Below are 16,979 nucleotides of genomic sequence, written 5' to 3'. Positions count from 1 at the left end.
CAATAGTCCGGGAACCATCACAACTCATAAGATGTACCTATTCATGTCAATAGCTTTACTTGCTATGGTGACTTCTGTGCGAGAATCAGGGGCAATGCTAAAGAAATGTCTTGTTTTCTTCAAGAAAATAAGTATTTCCACGTCAAACATGTCTATAAATGGACAGGAAATGGATCTTTCCTTTCGTTTTATGAAGAACGTGAGATCATTACCACGCATTGCACAGAAGAAGATTTATATTCCGAGGAACGGTCTCATGAGAAAAGCACCAGGAAAGACATTATTCCGAGAGATGCGTGTATCAATTATCCTAGTTTGGGTTTGCATGCTCTTCTCCATTGCTGTCCGGCAGACGGATTGGCCCCTAATATCATGACAAGAAAAAAACCGACATGCGAGAGTTTCTCGCATTTGCCAACACAGATATAGTACATGTATAGGGAACAAAACTATTTGATCAATGGTGGCATGTTGCTTTCTATTTGTTCATTTGCAGTTGTAATTTGAGTCTCCTTATTATGCGTAACACCGGCACCTTCAGTTCACACAACCATCACTGGCATCGCTACCCATCCCGACTCACAACATCACTGGCGCGACTTGCCATGGTGATACTCAGATAGCCTCCCATTTCAATCTGAGTGAAAATGGAACGTTCCATCCCTGGATTGGCGTGCGCAGGTAAAGGTAGACGATTGTACGATAGCCTGGTTCCGTGCATCTGCAATCTGAATTTTTAAAGACGGAGTCCCTAAACTTGACGCTTCTAGTCTAACGGAATCTTTTGCTGTGCGTGTATGTCACAAACTAATTGATATCGATTCATATTTAAATTTGGATATTGGGATATTCGTGCGCTTTATCTAAAACGTAGATACGCGTTTCGTAGATCAGTACGTACTGGAATTTCATTTGGCATATATTTGAAACTTCTGGGATCGGAGTGGTCCTGGGCAGTGGATAGTATTCCTTTTCGCCTCTCACGTTCTCTCAACAGTTGTATGTGATTTTGTCTGTAACATAACTCACCGCATGTTTCAGGAATTCGTTCACAGTGTAAAAGGCTAACTCTAAAATGTTAGACAGGTGAATACGTCATTATTTATAGCTCAATTTTAAACTGTGGCAGGTCAGCAGGTTAGCTTCTGTCAAGATATGGATATGTGAGCTTCCATGTGGATTTCACCGCTGGGATTTTAACTCAACCTTGAATTAATGTTTGCACACTGTCACGTGGAGTTCCAGTGGGGATTGCTTTACTGTTCAAGAATTGCGACGAGTAAAGGAGAGATTCAGTGGAGGCGAGTAAAACCCTTCACTTGAGAGTTTCGGCGGATAAAGAAGAGTTTTAGAAGGAGACGAATACGCGTCACTTTAAGAGCTTCGGCGAGTTAAGAAGAGTTTCAGTTGAGGCGAGACTGGGTCACTTCACGAATTTTGGCGAGTTCGAATGAAGAGGAATAACAATGCGATTTGTTGTCTTTTGACTTTTTACCAAATTATTCTTCGGTGCTGATCATTGGAAAGAAGAATCAGATAGCCTTAGGTCGAGCCAACGTGCAGACTCGTCATTGAGTCTTAATTGCGAAACCATTAGCCCCCCTACGTTGAATCCTCCACGTTCATCCTTTTTTTTCGCTTGTCATTAACGTCACAGTAGCTAAGGATAATCTTGTTCGGTAATTAGACCCGAGGAGGTAATGACGCCTAATTGATATGAGACAAGACACGGATAATCAGTAGCATGCGATCCGATGCTCACGTTAAGTCTAAGTCGCTCTAAAGGATTTTGATTGGAATACAACTTCTCACACGCTGTAAGTACTTTGTGAAAACTTTTAAGCACATTAATATATACATACTCTAGACTCGCCGATCTTAGACCGGTTCATTAATTTTGGGGCATGCCGTCCCTAGTATGATATGCATTGAACAGGCCAATGTCCCTTCATACCGATTGGCTCAAACTTGTCGGTCATCGAATTGTGGTAAGTTGATAGACAGTGGTAAGCATTGGGTATGAACTGATTGATCACGTGTGACTCTATCTTTGGTTGGTGTGGTCGATCAAATTCCTTGTCTATTAGCCAAGGTCAATTGGCAAAATCCTCAATGAGAGTAATCGCATTGGTAAGTGAAATCCTTATGGGCCAGGCATTCTTGATACCACATATTATATGAAATTGATGCAGACCCTGTGCTCAGCTCTCGACTAAATACGTTTAGCAGTCGTGAGAAAAACAATGCAAGTAACAATACACTGACTACCACGACTCCAGCCTACTTCATGACTTGTATTTGACCCTACACTCCCAACTACAAGCCAGGCAGGCAATGCCGTGTACCGAGAACCTTCTGAAATTTCCGTGAAGGGGTATCGGAAAACGATGATGCCTCTCATGGCCTTTTGACTTTCAACAATGTCGTAGTGCTATCGGCGACTGTCGCCTTTTACTCTGCCAATAGGTTTACACGACTGTCATTGACGGCATGTGGATGAATGAAAACAGCTTCCTTGGCGCCAGGCCATGGATAAGTACACGTAGATGGATGCCCGTTATGCACCGATTCCTTTGCCGACTTCGAATTGAGAACCATTCCCAGTTCGACCACCTTGGGATCACACGAGAAACTGGTTAACTGTACCTATCCTTTGACCATTTGAATCTGCCATTTAGATTATTATGTAAGGTGGCATTTCAAAATGATCTGGCTAAAAGCAACATTGAAAATCGATGGCAAAAAATTAATATTTGTAACTCCGTGTAAGCTACAGGTGCGATATTGGGGAAACATACTACATGTAACTCGATAACAAGCTTTGTGTATACACGTTCACTATTTCATGCCACACCTTTGATGGAGCTTAGTGTTCAGTCCTACCTAAATTGACATAAAGAGTGTTTACATAATATATCATGCGTGCAAAATCTTCACCAAACACTGTGGCTTAACCAAATTTGAGGTGAGATAGTTAATTCTTTCAGTTAGCGACTAGTCGCATAAGTATAGTACTTGTCTACCGTAAAAAGTAACTTTGCAATCCAAACTTAGGAAGTTTTTCGGATAAGAATAGTCAAAAATATATGTTAGAGGGATTTTCATTGAAATTTCAGCATTCTAACGAGGTTTAGTTTCAAAAAGCTAAATTTTAATGGTATTCGAATATATTTCCAAGATCTGGCCAAGAAATAAAGAAATCCGTGTATAAAATTAGCTCTAGATCTGATTTGGCAGCTCGATTTTAGCGTAAAAACTGAAAGAAGTTACCACTCGTCTACCTCCAGAGCAGCACATGAGCTCATTTCATTTTTATTTAACTATTCTCTCAACGCTTGACTGCCACTGAGGATGATTGAGCGTTGTTTCTTTCACGAAATTGATTTGAAAATAGATTGGGTTAGACTCTGAAACCCTTCGACGCGTTAGTGAGAGCTTTCAAGGGCGTCTTTCATTTATCAATTTCAAAATCAATTTGTGAAGGTTTTCTGAGATATGTCACAGGTGACAGTTCGTTTACCTTTCACAGTGTTTCTTTTTTGTGAAACAGGTTTCTTCATCTAAATAATGGTACTGCTTGAGTCAGATCAAGATCAAGAGGCCGAAAGCAAAGAAATTACCTATCCTGTCCAGTCCGCGTTCGGACGTGGTCATAGCCAGTAGTCAATGGGCGGGCTAGCTTAGGGTGGTCAGTCAAACCGTGTGCCTAAAGCATCAGCGGTAATAGCCAGGCTTCGCCTTGCAGCCTCAATAATTTACAACACAATCTTGTCTAACTCGTGCAACAGTCTGTAGCAGAGTCAGAAATCGCCTCGAAGAGGAAGATTTAGAAGATTTTTTGTCCCCCACTCAAGTATGGCACACGAGGCTGAGCCTAATGATACCGGTTACACAAGCAAGTGGTAAGGCATCTTAACGCAGTTAGATTTAAGAACGAATATACCAGTCGATGACGCTTCGAGAATTGAATGAAGGATGCGTATCGACCACGACATAATCGCTATATTGAGGGATATAGAAATCGTATCATCTGCTTATTAATATTTTACAAAGAGAGCTGGACCGCGGGACGCGAGACAAATGGATTGGCATCATGGGCTGTTTCAAATTGCCGTGCAGTATGAAGTTATGGTACAATCAAGTGAGACATGGCTAATCCCCCAGCCGGCGCTTTGAGAAAAATACTAGCTTGGTCTGGGTGAAGAAATCGGAGGCATTTTGATATATTCTCGCGAAGAGCATGTGCCTGAGAGCGGAAAGAGATATGAGATACCTTATTTATATGGTTTACATTTATCTTGTCAATGAGGTTTTAGAGAAACCTTAACGTTAAGTTAAAACCGTGAAGTACCGCAGAAAACAGCAGGAAACCGCATTGTTTTTGCCAGTCGATTATTAGCACTCTGGCAAATGCAAGATTTACTCTGAACTCCAGGATCCAAGCAAGCAAAACGTGCTATAAACGAGTTAACGAAGCGGGGTTGCCACTTCAAACAGCTTCACAATAACAAAAGTAGGAGTATCCGATGGCTTGCCTAGTTTCTGGCCATCTATTCCCTATACAATCATTTTAATTTCCAAACTAACACATGCTGCTTCAACATTAGCAAATTGATCCATGCACAGAGGAAGGCTGGCTTCCCTGACGAGTCTGTTAGTAAATAGAATATCTTATTGCTTCTAGAGACCACAAACATTAAACACATTTCATTACCCTGTCTCCGTCTCTGTAGATCGGTTGATTGAAACTCCGGAGTTATGAACAAGTCAATATTTCTAGCCTATAAGTATACGATCATTGTACGGTGTGTAGTGTACAGAGGTGCTTTTGAAAAATATTGTCCGCTCAAAACATATAGATAATCACTTGGCTGGCAAATGTGCCGTGCCCATCCGAATATGCGCGGATACGTCGACTAGGGACTTCTCGCCAATCCTCCGAGAGGCCAACACGAACGCTTTTCCAATTGTTCGACCGCCTGATCTCGATGTCGAACAGTGGAATAACCAACCGTTCGCGGTGGCGTTTCGAGGGCTTTGCGAAAACTCCCTCGTTACCATGACCTGAACTTAACAGTTTGAAGTCGATAGAATCATTTCAGTGTGGTAATGTACATTCCTAGTACACCGCCGGCGTATATACAATCTATGAGTTCGTTTCAGGAAATGCACATTGAGAAATATATTGGTTTTCATGAATGGTACATTTATAACTGTCCACTTTGATAATAAGTATTTCTTTCCATGCAAAATGATTCTTCAATCAAGATTGATTTTCATAAACCTTGTGCTTACATGCAAAGGGATTGTATTCCAAGGTTGATTCAACACCAAACTACATTCTATTGGACATTCATTGCTAGTGGTGTAATCGCAAAATGCACTGCTCCTCCGGGACTGGCGTATGGTTGATATGGGGATTACAGCATCCCTATAGTCCAGGCTGACAGGCGGCCGTTGATACACCGTGAAGGCTTACGATCGTATGGAGTCGGGAAAATCAATCAAATAGTGCTTTGACAGCACAAGGACAAAGTGCTGCAGTTATACGCTAGGCACTCGAAGGGGTGCGCACCTATGTTCGCCGAGTTCCCGGGTTCTATGGTCCCGGGCTGTTTGTTCCCCCGATGTAAAGAGGGCTGATTTTTTTGTATTCCCTTGGTCCGATGTTTCCCCAGGTGTGTTTCGGTCTGCAAATCTGTTCAATGGAATATGTTTAGGAAACGAAGAAAGGTGGGAAGGAACCCTGATCATGACAGTACCGCTATCCCATCCCTGACCGACACTGTTTTTCATGTTTCCTTTAACCTGACCGCAAAACATGCCGACTTGCCATCTTGTTGGAATGATGTTTCATTGACATCATGTGGTCATGTCTATGAGACATCCACTCTCTCTCTAACTGCAATCGCCAGATGGCCCTTTGTGTACTTTGATCTTTGAGCCTTTTTTCCCGATGTAGACAATAACAATACATGTACAAACCACACACTGAGTTCTCGCAAGCTTTTTTAGCTGCCGTTTGTTTGTTAAGACCACGCTTGTTTAGAGTAGCATTCCTAAAGAATTCCCAGACTGCATGCGCAACGCATCGCCTACATTGCTCATCCATCTATTTACGACGAAATCAAAACAAACCCCTTCACTTATTTGCTAGTTATCATGATCAGAGATTCTTACATGAAATAGGCGTTACTATTTCGCTTACCATGCTTACGGTGGTTGAGCACCACGATGTTTAAACAAATCCTAATCGCTTCACTGTATATTGACCTGCGAATGCATGCATTCTTGGCTTTAACTGTTAGCTAACGGTGGTTTGTTGGCGGACGAAATTGTATCAAACCCATTCACTTCACTATAGACTTCACTAAATGCATCTTTCGAAAAAAAATGCCCCAAAAAGGTGTAAAAAATGGCGTCAATAGTTTCACTTACGCTGGTTAGCTTCTGATTGACAACAAAAAAACAAGCAAACTGTTAGTCTGTCCATCTTACTCAAAAGAATTGTATTTTGGGCGTTTCCCCTCCTAAATTGATGTCAGAGACTAGGTTTTAAGCAATCTCAAAGATTTTCACGTAATTGAATAAAGCAAGTTCTCCCGGAACTCTGAAGGAAACGAGATGCATGTTAAGCACACTATCCTCCTTGTCACATAAATCCTGCACCCAAATTCTCCCTCCAAATCACCGTGAGCTATATCAATATGATAAACGAAGTATGCAGACTTGACTCCAAGAGAATCGACTCGAACTTAAGTGCAAATCCGCCATTGCTGACATCATTGGTGCTGATTTCAGACTGCAACGAAGATCTCTCCAAAATTGAATGTAACTGTAGAATTTCCTAGACATGTCCAAAACCACCCCACAACACTTGCGGAAATCGGTATTAGTGATCAGCATTGAGTCTGTTGCTACATGAGCAGGCACATGGAGGCGAATAGGTGAGCTTTCCTCCTGGTCACCTAAATCCTACACTCAAGTTCTCCCTCTAAATCACAGTGAACTTTATCAATACGATAAACTATCCCAGCCATTCTACTACAGGACATAAAAGAGGCGAATTTTCCTGCACATCTTTCCAACTATACAACGACAATAAATGAATGGAGGTTTAAACCAGGAATTCTGTCAGCAAGGTGCTGAAGTTGTAGTAGCCGCTGAGCGCATCACTTGATCTTCGAACTCTTACCTGGCAAGGTCAGAATGATTTATATGGGGTTCGATGCAACGATTTCTCGATGTGGGGTTTGTGACTCCGCCACAACCTTTGACGAGCTATCCGAATCGACACACCTTTCTATAAATTGTATGCATTCATTTCATGTGCTCGGCCTGGTTGTTCAGAACAATTTTTCATAGACGCTTTATCTCCTTCGGTTATGTACATAAGGCTTAATGCCTAATAATGTGAACGCCAGCGTTAATGACAAAGCTACCGGCCCTGAACTATATCTGTTCATCACAGTTAACTGCGGCAGCCTTACAGAATTTGCAATTTAATCTCATTTGTTTCGAACGCGTCTTACCCCGAACCTAATTTACAGCCGTGCAGCCTTACCATAAGCACGATAAGCCAGAGCGCGTCCTTCCAATGGCCATGGACTTCCTAGTCATGGGTCTTTAAACATCACCAGGATACGCGCCGGACAGAATTTATAATTAATTGAGATTCCAAACTGCGATATTGGATCCATGGCCAGATGGTGTCATGTCGTCGTATGGTCTGAGTGTACTCATAGAGGCGCGGCTGTGGTCTATAGTGTCTTTGGCCTCCGTGCTAGTGATCCAAAGGTTCGAACAACGGCATGCAGTCGGCGTGAGACTATAAGCAGCTCTCTTTTTCTAACTTCTCTCAGCCCAGGTGTAAATGTTCTTACATCATATCTGTGTTCAAAGATCCAGCAACAGTTGTCAAGGCTGTTGTTTAAACGTCGTGGATAAGGGGGGAAATGTGTTAGGAATCTTTGGTTCGTCTGTTCATTTCTATTGACAGGAAAACGTAAAAAGATTGATGGGATGTTCGTGTCTAGAGCGACCAATCTTTCCACATGGTTACTCCGCGCCTCCGACCAGACTGATGTAATCTCCTGGACGACTGTCGCATGCAGACGCATCTATCATGTAGGTTACCTGATCTGGATATCACCCCAATACTCTATATCCTGCACCTTGATTTCATTCCGATCAGTCGCTACCCAAAGACCAGACCTGACTTATATGGCTAATCAGCACTTAAGGATAAAGGCCAGGGCTATTCCAGGAATAGTATATTTCATAAGTTCTTGCACAGCATACAGTATAGTATGTGTGAAAAAAATCCAGCAATTTGACCGCCATTGTTTTTTTTCTAAAATTGTGTTCGGAATATTTAGCTCGAGATGGTCATATCGTACAGACAGGAAAAAGCAAAAGATTAATGACTTCTTCGTGTCTCCAGCGACCGATCTGTCGACATGGTTACCACCGTGGCACCGACCACCACTATGATATAATCTCTTTTGATATCAAGAGACTTACAAAGCGCTAAATCCAACTAGTTTCAGTCGTTCAAAGCACTTCACACCATTACCCCTTGTACATTCATGATTTAAGCTCCATTCTCTGGAAGAACTACAGTTCCGAGCTTTACCGCATTCAGACTGGCATTCATATCTGTCATCTATCAGCCAGGTATCCATTTACTCCTGGGTGGAAAGAAGCAAGTTAGCTGAAGTGCCTAGCTAAAGGGCACAACAACGGAACAGCGCTGCCCTTTCTAAATTCGAAACCACGACCCACTGATTATGAGCCCGACGCTCAAGCCACTATACAACAACTCTCCCCAACTGATATTGCCAAATTGCATGGAAACTGCCATGGAGACGCATCCATCATTTACGTTACCTGATCTGGATCATATCAACCAATAATCTCTAGCCTAGTCCTGATCCGATTCTGCTCGGACTTTGCCCGAGGGCTAATATGACTAATTGGCTATAATGATGACGACCATGGCTATATCACAGCTTTTCTTAGCATATCATGGCGTTTGAAAGCCTTATCAAGGTTGTTTTGCTAATGACACGTTCTGGCAGTTGTGATGGTCTAATTTTCTTTTCAGATGCATCTCACAAAGCTGCAATTTCTTCCCGACAATTTGGTCTCGTTTTCAAGGTCATTGAGATTAGTCTTGAATCAGTAACGGCATGTTTCCTCTACAATAAATGCTATGTTTCTTTGAGCGTTAACTGATTTTTAACATTGCTGGTTCCCCAAAGCTTTTCAGTGGCCAAAAACAAAAAGAGAAGCACAATTTGACCGCTTTTACAGCGGAGGCTACGATCGAAACATCAAATTCGCAGCATGTAATGCAAGTCTTCATCAGTCCCACTAAACCATCGCTGCACTGGAAGATTGAATGAGTGGGGTCCGTCCAACTGACGTGGTGATGGTGTTGATTGAAGCGTAAACATTGTCTGTGCAGTTGTGGTCCGCACTAATTGCCTCTGAGAAAGGGGAGGTTCTTAATCATCTTGACCTTCTGTTCCGTGTTGTCAGCCTGAGTTGGAAGATTAATTCACCCCTTTTAAATTTGCTCTGAGCTTTGCCGCATAGCATACTTTGGACACTTTATGTTGGGGGAGATCAACCCTATAGCTATGACGCGTGTGTCATAATTTTGCATTCTATTTCCATGTTTCTTTAGCGAAAATGGGACCTCGAAAATTCTTCAGCGTTAAAAAACTATATTCTTATATTCTAAGAGTAGGATAGAAACTGACAGCTTACCCACGGGGACACAATCTAAGACCAACTATAAAATAACTAGTTTATCAGAAACATTATTCGAGAGATAGCGCTATCGCTACCGGTAAAACAAGCCACATTCTATTCCAAACTTAAGAGGGGAAAACATTTGAAATGTACAAGCTGCAGCTCCTCAGCTTTTAGAAACCAATACTCAACAGCGGAGTTTCTTTTTGAGAGCAGGTAGATAAGTTACATTTCAACTCAATCATGTCAGTCGTGTTTTGCTAATAAAACTCTTCTCAAGATATCGGTTATTCAAAGAAAATGGCATACACTTCTTTACATCGCGTTCTATTATTTAGGTTTGCTGATAGTCTTATCAGCATCGCAGGATTTCAAATTACCTGCTTAGAATTCGTTTTCATTTCTTTTGAGGTATTGTTGTAGAAGATGTTCTCAACCTCATCAGTTTCGAAAATAATAGCGATTGGAAAACAGACTGCCAGCGTCGGTATATAGACACTTTAGAGAAAAAATACGTCCACTTTTAATGAAACAGATGATACGTTGCCTTAAGGTGGTCAGTATTTTCTTAACAAAATTTCAATCGTATCTTTTCAGATCAAGAATACAAAGCCACGTGACCGTAGTTGCAGCGCCATCTGTTGTGCGTGTGTCTCGCTTCTCGTGTTTCGCCCGCACGGAACATCATCCCCATGCTGAATGTACGGCGGCGCAGCTGGTCGAAGATGGATGAACATCCGCCCCGTCAGCGGGACCATGTTCCAGAGGAGGGATATACCACCAGTACTACTCCTTCTTTTACTCATAATCCTAGTCATGTTGACCTTATCGCAGATTCTAGTTGTCCACAACGGACGGTACGGTAGGAATATCCATTCACTCCGTAAAATCCAAATGGAGTTGCGAGAACTCGATGTTGGTATTCAAAGACTGTTGTTACAGAATGTCCCCTCTGTTGAGCTGAACCGGAAATTGTTACAGAATGAGATCAATAAGAGACGAGTGCGGGATTTGTTGGATCAGGCGACCCGGGGTACAATTTTTACGCCCGTGAAACGCGTGAGGGCGAAGGGTTTGATTCACAGGACCAGAAAAGACCGAACTATGCAAGCACACAATTATCATTCCGCGTACAGAACTCGAACGAGATTTGGAATACAGCGTGATGGGCAGGAGCAACTGCGCATGCGTCAACCGGGTAACCGGCTGACCAAAGCGCTAGTTGACTTGGGTAATCTAACCGAATCTAAGGAATATAACGTTAAATCACTTGCTGTTGCTGAAGGTTCGAAATCTGTCAGGAAACTCCGGTATTGCCCAGCTATTCCTCCAGGACTAAGTAAGTTTATTTATTTTCAAAATACTGATTTTGAATTCGAGCCACTGGCTTCAAATTAGGCTATGTTCTTTACAACACGATGTATATTTTAGGGGTAGTGGAAGAGAGTCGGCCTCGTGATGAAGAGGTCGCGGGTTCGAATCCTGATTGATTTCGGTGGAGACCGGGGTGATAATATGGTGTGCCAAAAGCACTTTGAGCAGGTAGACCTGTTAAAGCGCTGTATAAGAACTAAATATTACCAACAATAGCAATGGTTTCAGCTTACTCTATCCAATCGAATGGCGCCAGTTACTCTCATTGATGAGGCCACTTACCTTTTGCTAGTGGTAGTGATCTAGTGCCTTATGAGCCTTGTGAATGTTGGAGATTTTATTTTCAGATAAGACAAATATTTTGCATTGCTTTGTTTCAGTAACGATGCATGGCATGGGTTTCTCCATTGTCTATAAAACAACTTCAATCCCTTATTTATGGGCGGTTATTTCCGCATAAATAGAGGTTGTCTCAAATAGACATTTTATGTCGTGTTATGACTCGAATAGACGTTTGGTGGCGCTCGTTTTAACGGAGACGTACCTGAAATAAACATTATTGTGTCGTATCTCAAATAGACATACACTCAAATAGACGTTTGGTGGCGCTTGTATCTCAAATAAACATATATTGTCGTGTTTTCAGCTTTTTGTTAATAACTCAAATAGACGTTTGGTGTCGCTTTTCCGCGAAAATGGAAGTTCCTCAAATAGACGTTGTGTGGCGCTGGCTTGCGGCTATTCTGGAGCAAGTTTGGAATTGGTTAATCTGCCATGACGATATTATTGTTATTGCTCTAAGCAGTGCACATGGCTATTTGCGCGCGTATCTAAGGAAAATCGAGACTCAATACCATTTCATTTTAATTGTAATTGGATTGTCAGTGTATTTAGCTATGGCAGAAGAAGAGAGAAACAAGTACATCAAATGTACATGCAATACATGCAATAGCGCGCCGCTTACCGCAATGATAATGTCAATATCGCTGTTGCCGTCGTTAAATTGATTCCAGCGCCACACAACGTCTATTTGGGGAACTACCATTTTTTGCGGAAAAGCGACACCAAACGTCTATTTGAGTTATTAACAAAAAGCTGAAAACACGACAATATATGTTTATTTGATATACGAGCCCCACCAAACGTCTATTTGAGTGTATGTCTATTTGAAAAGCGACACCAAACGTCTATTTGAGTTATTAACAAAAAGCTGAAAACCCGACAGTATATGTTTATTTGAGATACGAGCGCCACCAAACGTCTATTTGAGTGTATGTCTATTTGAAAAGCGACAACAAAAAGCTGAAAACACGACAATATATGTTTATTTGAGATACGAGCGCCACCAAACGTCTATTTGAGTGTATGTCTATTTGAGATACGACACAATATGTTTATTTCAGTTACGTCTCCGTTAAAACGAGCGCCACCAAACGTCTATTTGAGTCATAAAATGTCTATTTGAGACAACCTCTATTTGTGCGGAAATAACCGCCCATACTTATTACATGTATGTAGATGCCTCAAGGCAACACAATACGCCATATCTCTATTGCAAAGCAGTATTAAAAAACTACGTGTGCAACAAGGATTCGTTGTGTGTGCGCCATTGGCTTCGTACTAAATGCACTCTTTCGGCCGAAAAAATCTTACGCTTTATAAGACTTTATCACACAAAATGACCTAGGGCTATCAAATACCACATAGAATTCACTCTATCTTGCAAACATGATATCTAACTCCCACAATGAGGCACGATGCAAAATATATATCACTATTTTCTTAATGTAGTGCTTTTTACAGAAGATTCTGTCATCAGTATTCGGAACGCGCTGTCTTCCGTCGTGTACATGACCTCTCGATGGCAAAACCTTTGATTCGAAATTTTGTTTGACTTCTAGTATTGGCACCTGTCTTCAGTTGCCAATTAAAGATCCTCTTTCTCTTGGCTCTCTTTGTTGTCAGTATACAGTATTACTGCTGAAAGTCTCAAAATGGGATCCCCCCCCCCCCCCCCCCCAACCAGACTAATGAGAAGCGCACTCAAAAGTATCAAGGAAAAAATTCATTCTAGGTTGAGTTGAAACTTACCTCAAGCCAAAGCCATCAATGACGCATACTGCGATCAATTTAAAGTTTCGCCTCTGGCCAAGCTATCAACAAGGCCCTAAACTAGGCTGATATACATGTATGTTGCTTACTCAGTGGGGAAGAGAACGCTCCTGGCATACATCATTAAGTTAACTCGCAAATGAATATGTTTATTCACCATGCAGTCAATACAGTTGGTAACAGCCTCTCCCAAAGGCAGTGAGAATTTATTTACAGTTAACAGAAGGAAGCAAGTTATTGAAGAATATGGTTGCTTTGAGAAAGATGTTTGGCAGTATAACGGCAGCGATTGGTTATAGTCATTGAGATTTTCTATAACTCAACTTCGCCTGGCCTTGGTGAGACTTTCAGAATCACAATCGTGTGGTCGGCATCACGCTGTACTAAAGTGTAATTCTGTCTGACACGAAGCAAGCTGTAGGAACGAGATGTTTTTCCATCACTTAGCTGTCAATATTCAATTAACCGCTACAACAGGCTACCCAGGTGCCAGTAGATTCAATCAACTACCTCTCGGCCATGTAGGCTTGAGTAAGATCTCGGGGCTATACCCTACAATTAGCAAGGAATCACTGGTGATAGTTTTAATGCTCTCTTGGGTTGCTTTCATGGTACCTGTGGGATTGGTATTTAAAACAGGTTTTCATCAAATTTTTTATTCAGTGCTAGGTGTGATTTTAGTAAAGATCTAGAGCGAACGAAAGGTAGAGTAGTCGGGGTAAACATTTGCAGTATAATATTCAATACTACGCAAAACCACACGAGTGTGGGATTTCTCAGGTATCAGACTACACCCGGCTGGGAAACCCCCTAGACCACAGGATTCACCCAAGTGCCCCGGGCATAGGACAAGTAAAACTAACACCGCCTTCAGTCGAGGAGCAACATATGCTTCTGTATAGCAAACCGAGGATAGACATTCGGTACACTTGATATTTCACTACTCTTAAATTAAGATGACTGGGTTCCAAGGCTATTCATTTCTGGTGACGATACTGTTCAGGGCCCGGTTGTTCAAAATATATGAAAGTCACTAAAAAACGTTTACGCTACTTCGATGATAACGATTGTGCCCGCGTGTTTACGCATACCTTTCTCAGTAAGAGTACAGCTAGACCACTAGCTCACAAGTCCGTAACTATAACCTAGCTGAGTCTGTAATAAGATGCTATTGAACTGATCGGGAGACGGACCATGAACAGCCCAGAAACGTCCCCTGAAGCGCCATTCACAAACACTTGAAATACGATACCCAACTTTGATGATATTTCTTATATAAGTTCTGCCAACTTTTGAACAAAACTTGTCCAAGACTCAAAATAACCTTCTCAGACGGTTAGAAAGTACTGTCGTCTTATCTTACAAACGTCGTGGCCTTTGTACGATCTTCTTTGATAGCTCGATATCCCTGGCTGTGGCGTTCTCTGCACTCAGGAATCGTTTGTTGGCATAAGGGGTGTCTTTGCCCTTGCCTTATTTGGGTTGTCACTATTTGGGAGAGATACAGGTAGTTTTTTAACCTTTCTCCGCTTTCTGCTTCCCTGGAACAGAGTCGAGGGAACGCATAAGATGTTTTTGCAGAATCAGTGACCTTTCTTTTTTCTGCAACATGGATTTAGATAATTGTTTTTTTAAAGCGTTCAATTCATGATATCGAATTCTATTTTATGGGTAAAATCAGTTTCGCAACAACGGGCTGAGTATAATGTAAACCTACTTTTTTCGCACCTTTTTTTTTCAATTCGTGAAAATTTCTTCATTAAGTTTATTTGCGACTGCCGGCTTAGCCTATCGACCTCCCTTGTAAGATGTTCCGTGGGGGTCGATGTTAACAAAACTTGCCTTGATAACACTTTGATAAGACAGTAGAACAATGGGAATTAGGGCCTTAGTTCGAGCGGGCTTGAAGACAATAGACCGTGCATTGGGTTAGGTCTAAATTCTACGCGACAAAATACGTATTGTCATACAAGATTTTATTTTGCCAGATCACCAATTCCTGTTCAAAATTATTTTCGCCAATCGAGTTTTTTTCTCTCCAAAATTAGTGAAACTAAATCTCACGTGAAGACTACAATACTCGACGTGAGATCATATTGAACATGCTAAATATGAGCCGAATTTTATCGTAAAAGCCTCCGATTGTTATTTAGAATTCGGTAAACCTAGTGCTCGATAAGATTTTTTAGTCTTGCTTTCACATTCTTGGGCTTTATCAGTTGATGGTATTACGAATAATAGCACTGTTAATAAAAATAAATGGCAGCAATTTTCTTCAACATCCACTACATTCTTTTACTAATGGATTATTTCACTTTTGGATGGGCGCCTTGGGAAACAATCGTGTACGCAGCTTGTTTAGAAACTGAATTTAACGCCATTTAAGGTCATAAGAAATGCACGATCACAAATTCGTTTACGTGGTTGCCATGGAAACTGCATTCTCGTCTGATGACAATTTAAAAATTGTCTGAATTCACTTAGGTCGTGATTGTATTTTGGTGTACAAAGGGAAGAAATCTCATGTTGATGTGATTGGTGACAGCGTGCGTGATTGAAATACAAAGGATTACTGGAAAAGCCACCGCAAAGATGCCGGCTCGATCGGTTGCGCCTGAACAGTAGCACTGTACGTGTGGTCAGAGAGTAGCTTCGCCTATTCATCTACTGCCTAGATACAACGGACAACGTTTAGAGCAGCAAACATGACAAATAATGATTGCAATTTGCTCCAAAGCTTCACCTTCAAACCAAATGGTAGCCTATACGAGATGGGCTACATGTAAATCCATAATTGAAGCAAAAGTCTGATCGAAGAGAGACATATCACTATTGCTTTTCAACAAGGATATACATGTCTTTACTTACTGTAATCATGTACGCGAAACCCCGCGGGACATATCACCTCATGTGATGAGGTGCGTCAGATTTCTTATTTTCTTAATTAGCTTTGTCACGCTACACATCATCTCGACACTCTATTTGAGGCTCGCGAGCCAGATTTGAAAGCTTTGTGATACGATTGAGAAAGTTTTCAATCGTGGCTAATTATTCTCTGAATAACGTTTGAATGATTCCAGTTATATCGAATACACAAAAATGTTGAATGTCCCTTAGTGTGTACACACCGCTTCAGTCCTCATCTATCCGCCCACTGCCAGTCCATCTTCATAGTCATTGGCAGCAAGCATGCATTACTTGGCACCAGTCAACACCCCAAGGCCGTCATCAGGTTGCATTTGCGAGTGGTCCGCAAGATACCAACACTATGCTGGACACTACATTATCATCGCGAAGGTGCACGTCCGACGGATCTCCGAAAAACACTCAATTCAGTGCAGCACCTTTTCGCAGCAGTTCTTGTTCATCGACCAACTTCATCCTCATCTTTGGCATGTTTGGCAATAGTGATAACCTAAGATCAAATTGCAGTGGCGAGTGTTTGCAAGAGATCAGCAGCCGCTGCGAGAAGAAGCAAGGAAATATAATATATGAAAACCATTGAAAGCTGCACCGTGCTGCTGCAGTCTTCAACCATCCATCTGTCCAGTTCATCGTCATCGGGAACAGCGATACACCAAGACCATCGAGCTGCAGTCGCGAGTGATTTGGAAGGAACAAGTGTAGAAATTTGAAATATCCTAGGAAATAATGTCGTTTTTTTCTGAGTGTTGGCGGTCCTGTGGGCTCTACCATAATCCGTCAAAATACAATGATAGAGCCGGACACTTTTT

At 41.7% G+C, this 16,979-nt stretch overlaps 1 protein-coding gene across 2 annotated transcripts in view; it reads left to right on the top strand.

The window, feature by feature from the left end:
- Nucleotides 1-650: 650 nt before the first annotated feature.
- Nucleotides 651-16,979, top strand: part of LOC135488779 (beta-1,4-galactosyltransferase 4-like) — a 125,835-nt gene continuing 109,506 nt past the window's right edge. Inside the window, exons 1-2 of one of the 2 annotated variants that reach the window (XM_064773596.1) lie at nucleotides 651-1,817; nucleotides 10,357-11,098. In XM_064773596.1, coding sequence (XP_064629666.1) covers nucleotides 10,459-11,098 — 640 coding nt within the window. In that variant the 5' untranslated portion in view covers nucleotides 651-1,817; nucleotides 10,357-10,458. Of the gene's footprint in view, nucleotides 1,818-10,162; nucleotides 10,243-10,356; nucleotides 11,099-16,979 lie in introns of those variants that run through there. The other variant, XM_064773597.1, reaches the window with a different exon arrangement.

Source organism: Lineus longissimus, chromosome 5, assembly GCF_910592395.1.
Source record: "Lineus longissimus chromosome 5, tnLinLong1.2, whole genome shotgun sequence".
Classification (NCBI taxonomy): Eukaryota; Metazoa; Nemertea; class Pilidiophora; order Heteronemertea; family Lineidae; genus Lineus; species Lineus longissimus.
Note: the sequence above shows the minus strand (reverse complement) of the source record. Positions and strands in the feature narration are given on the sequence as shown.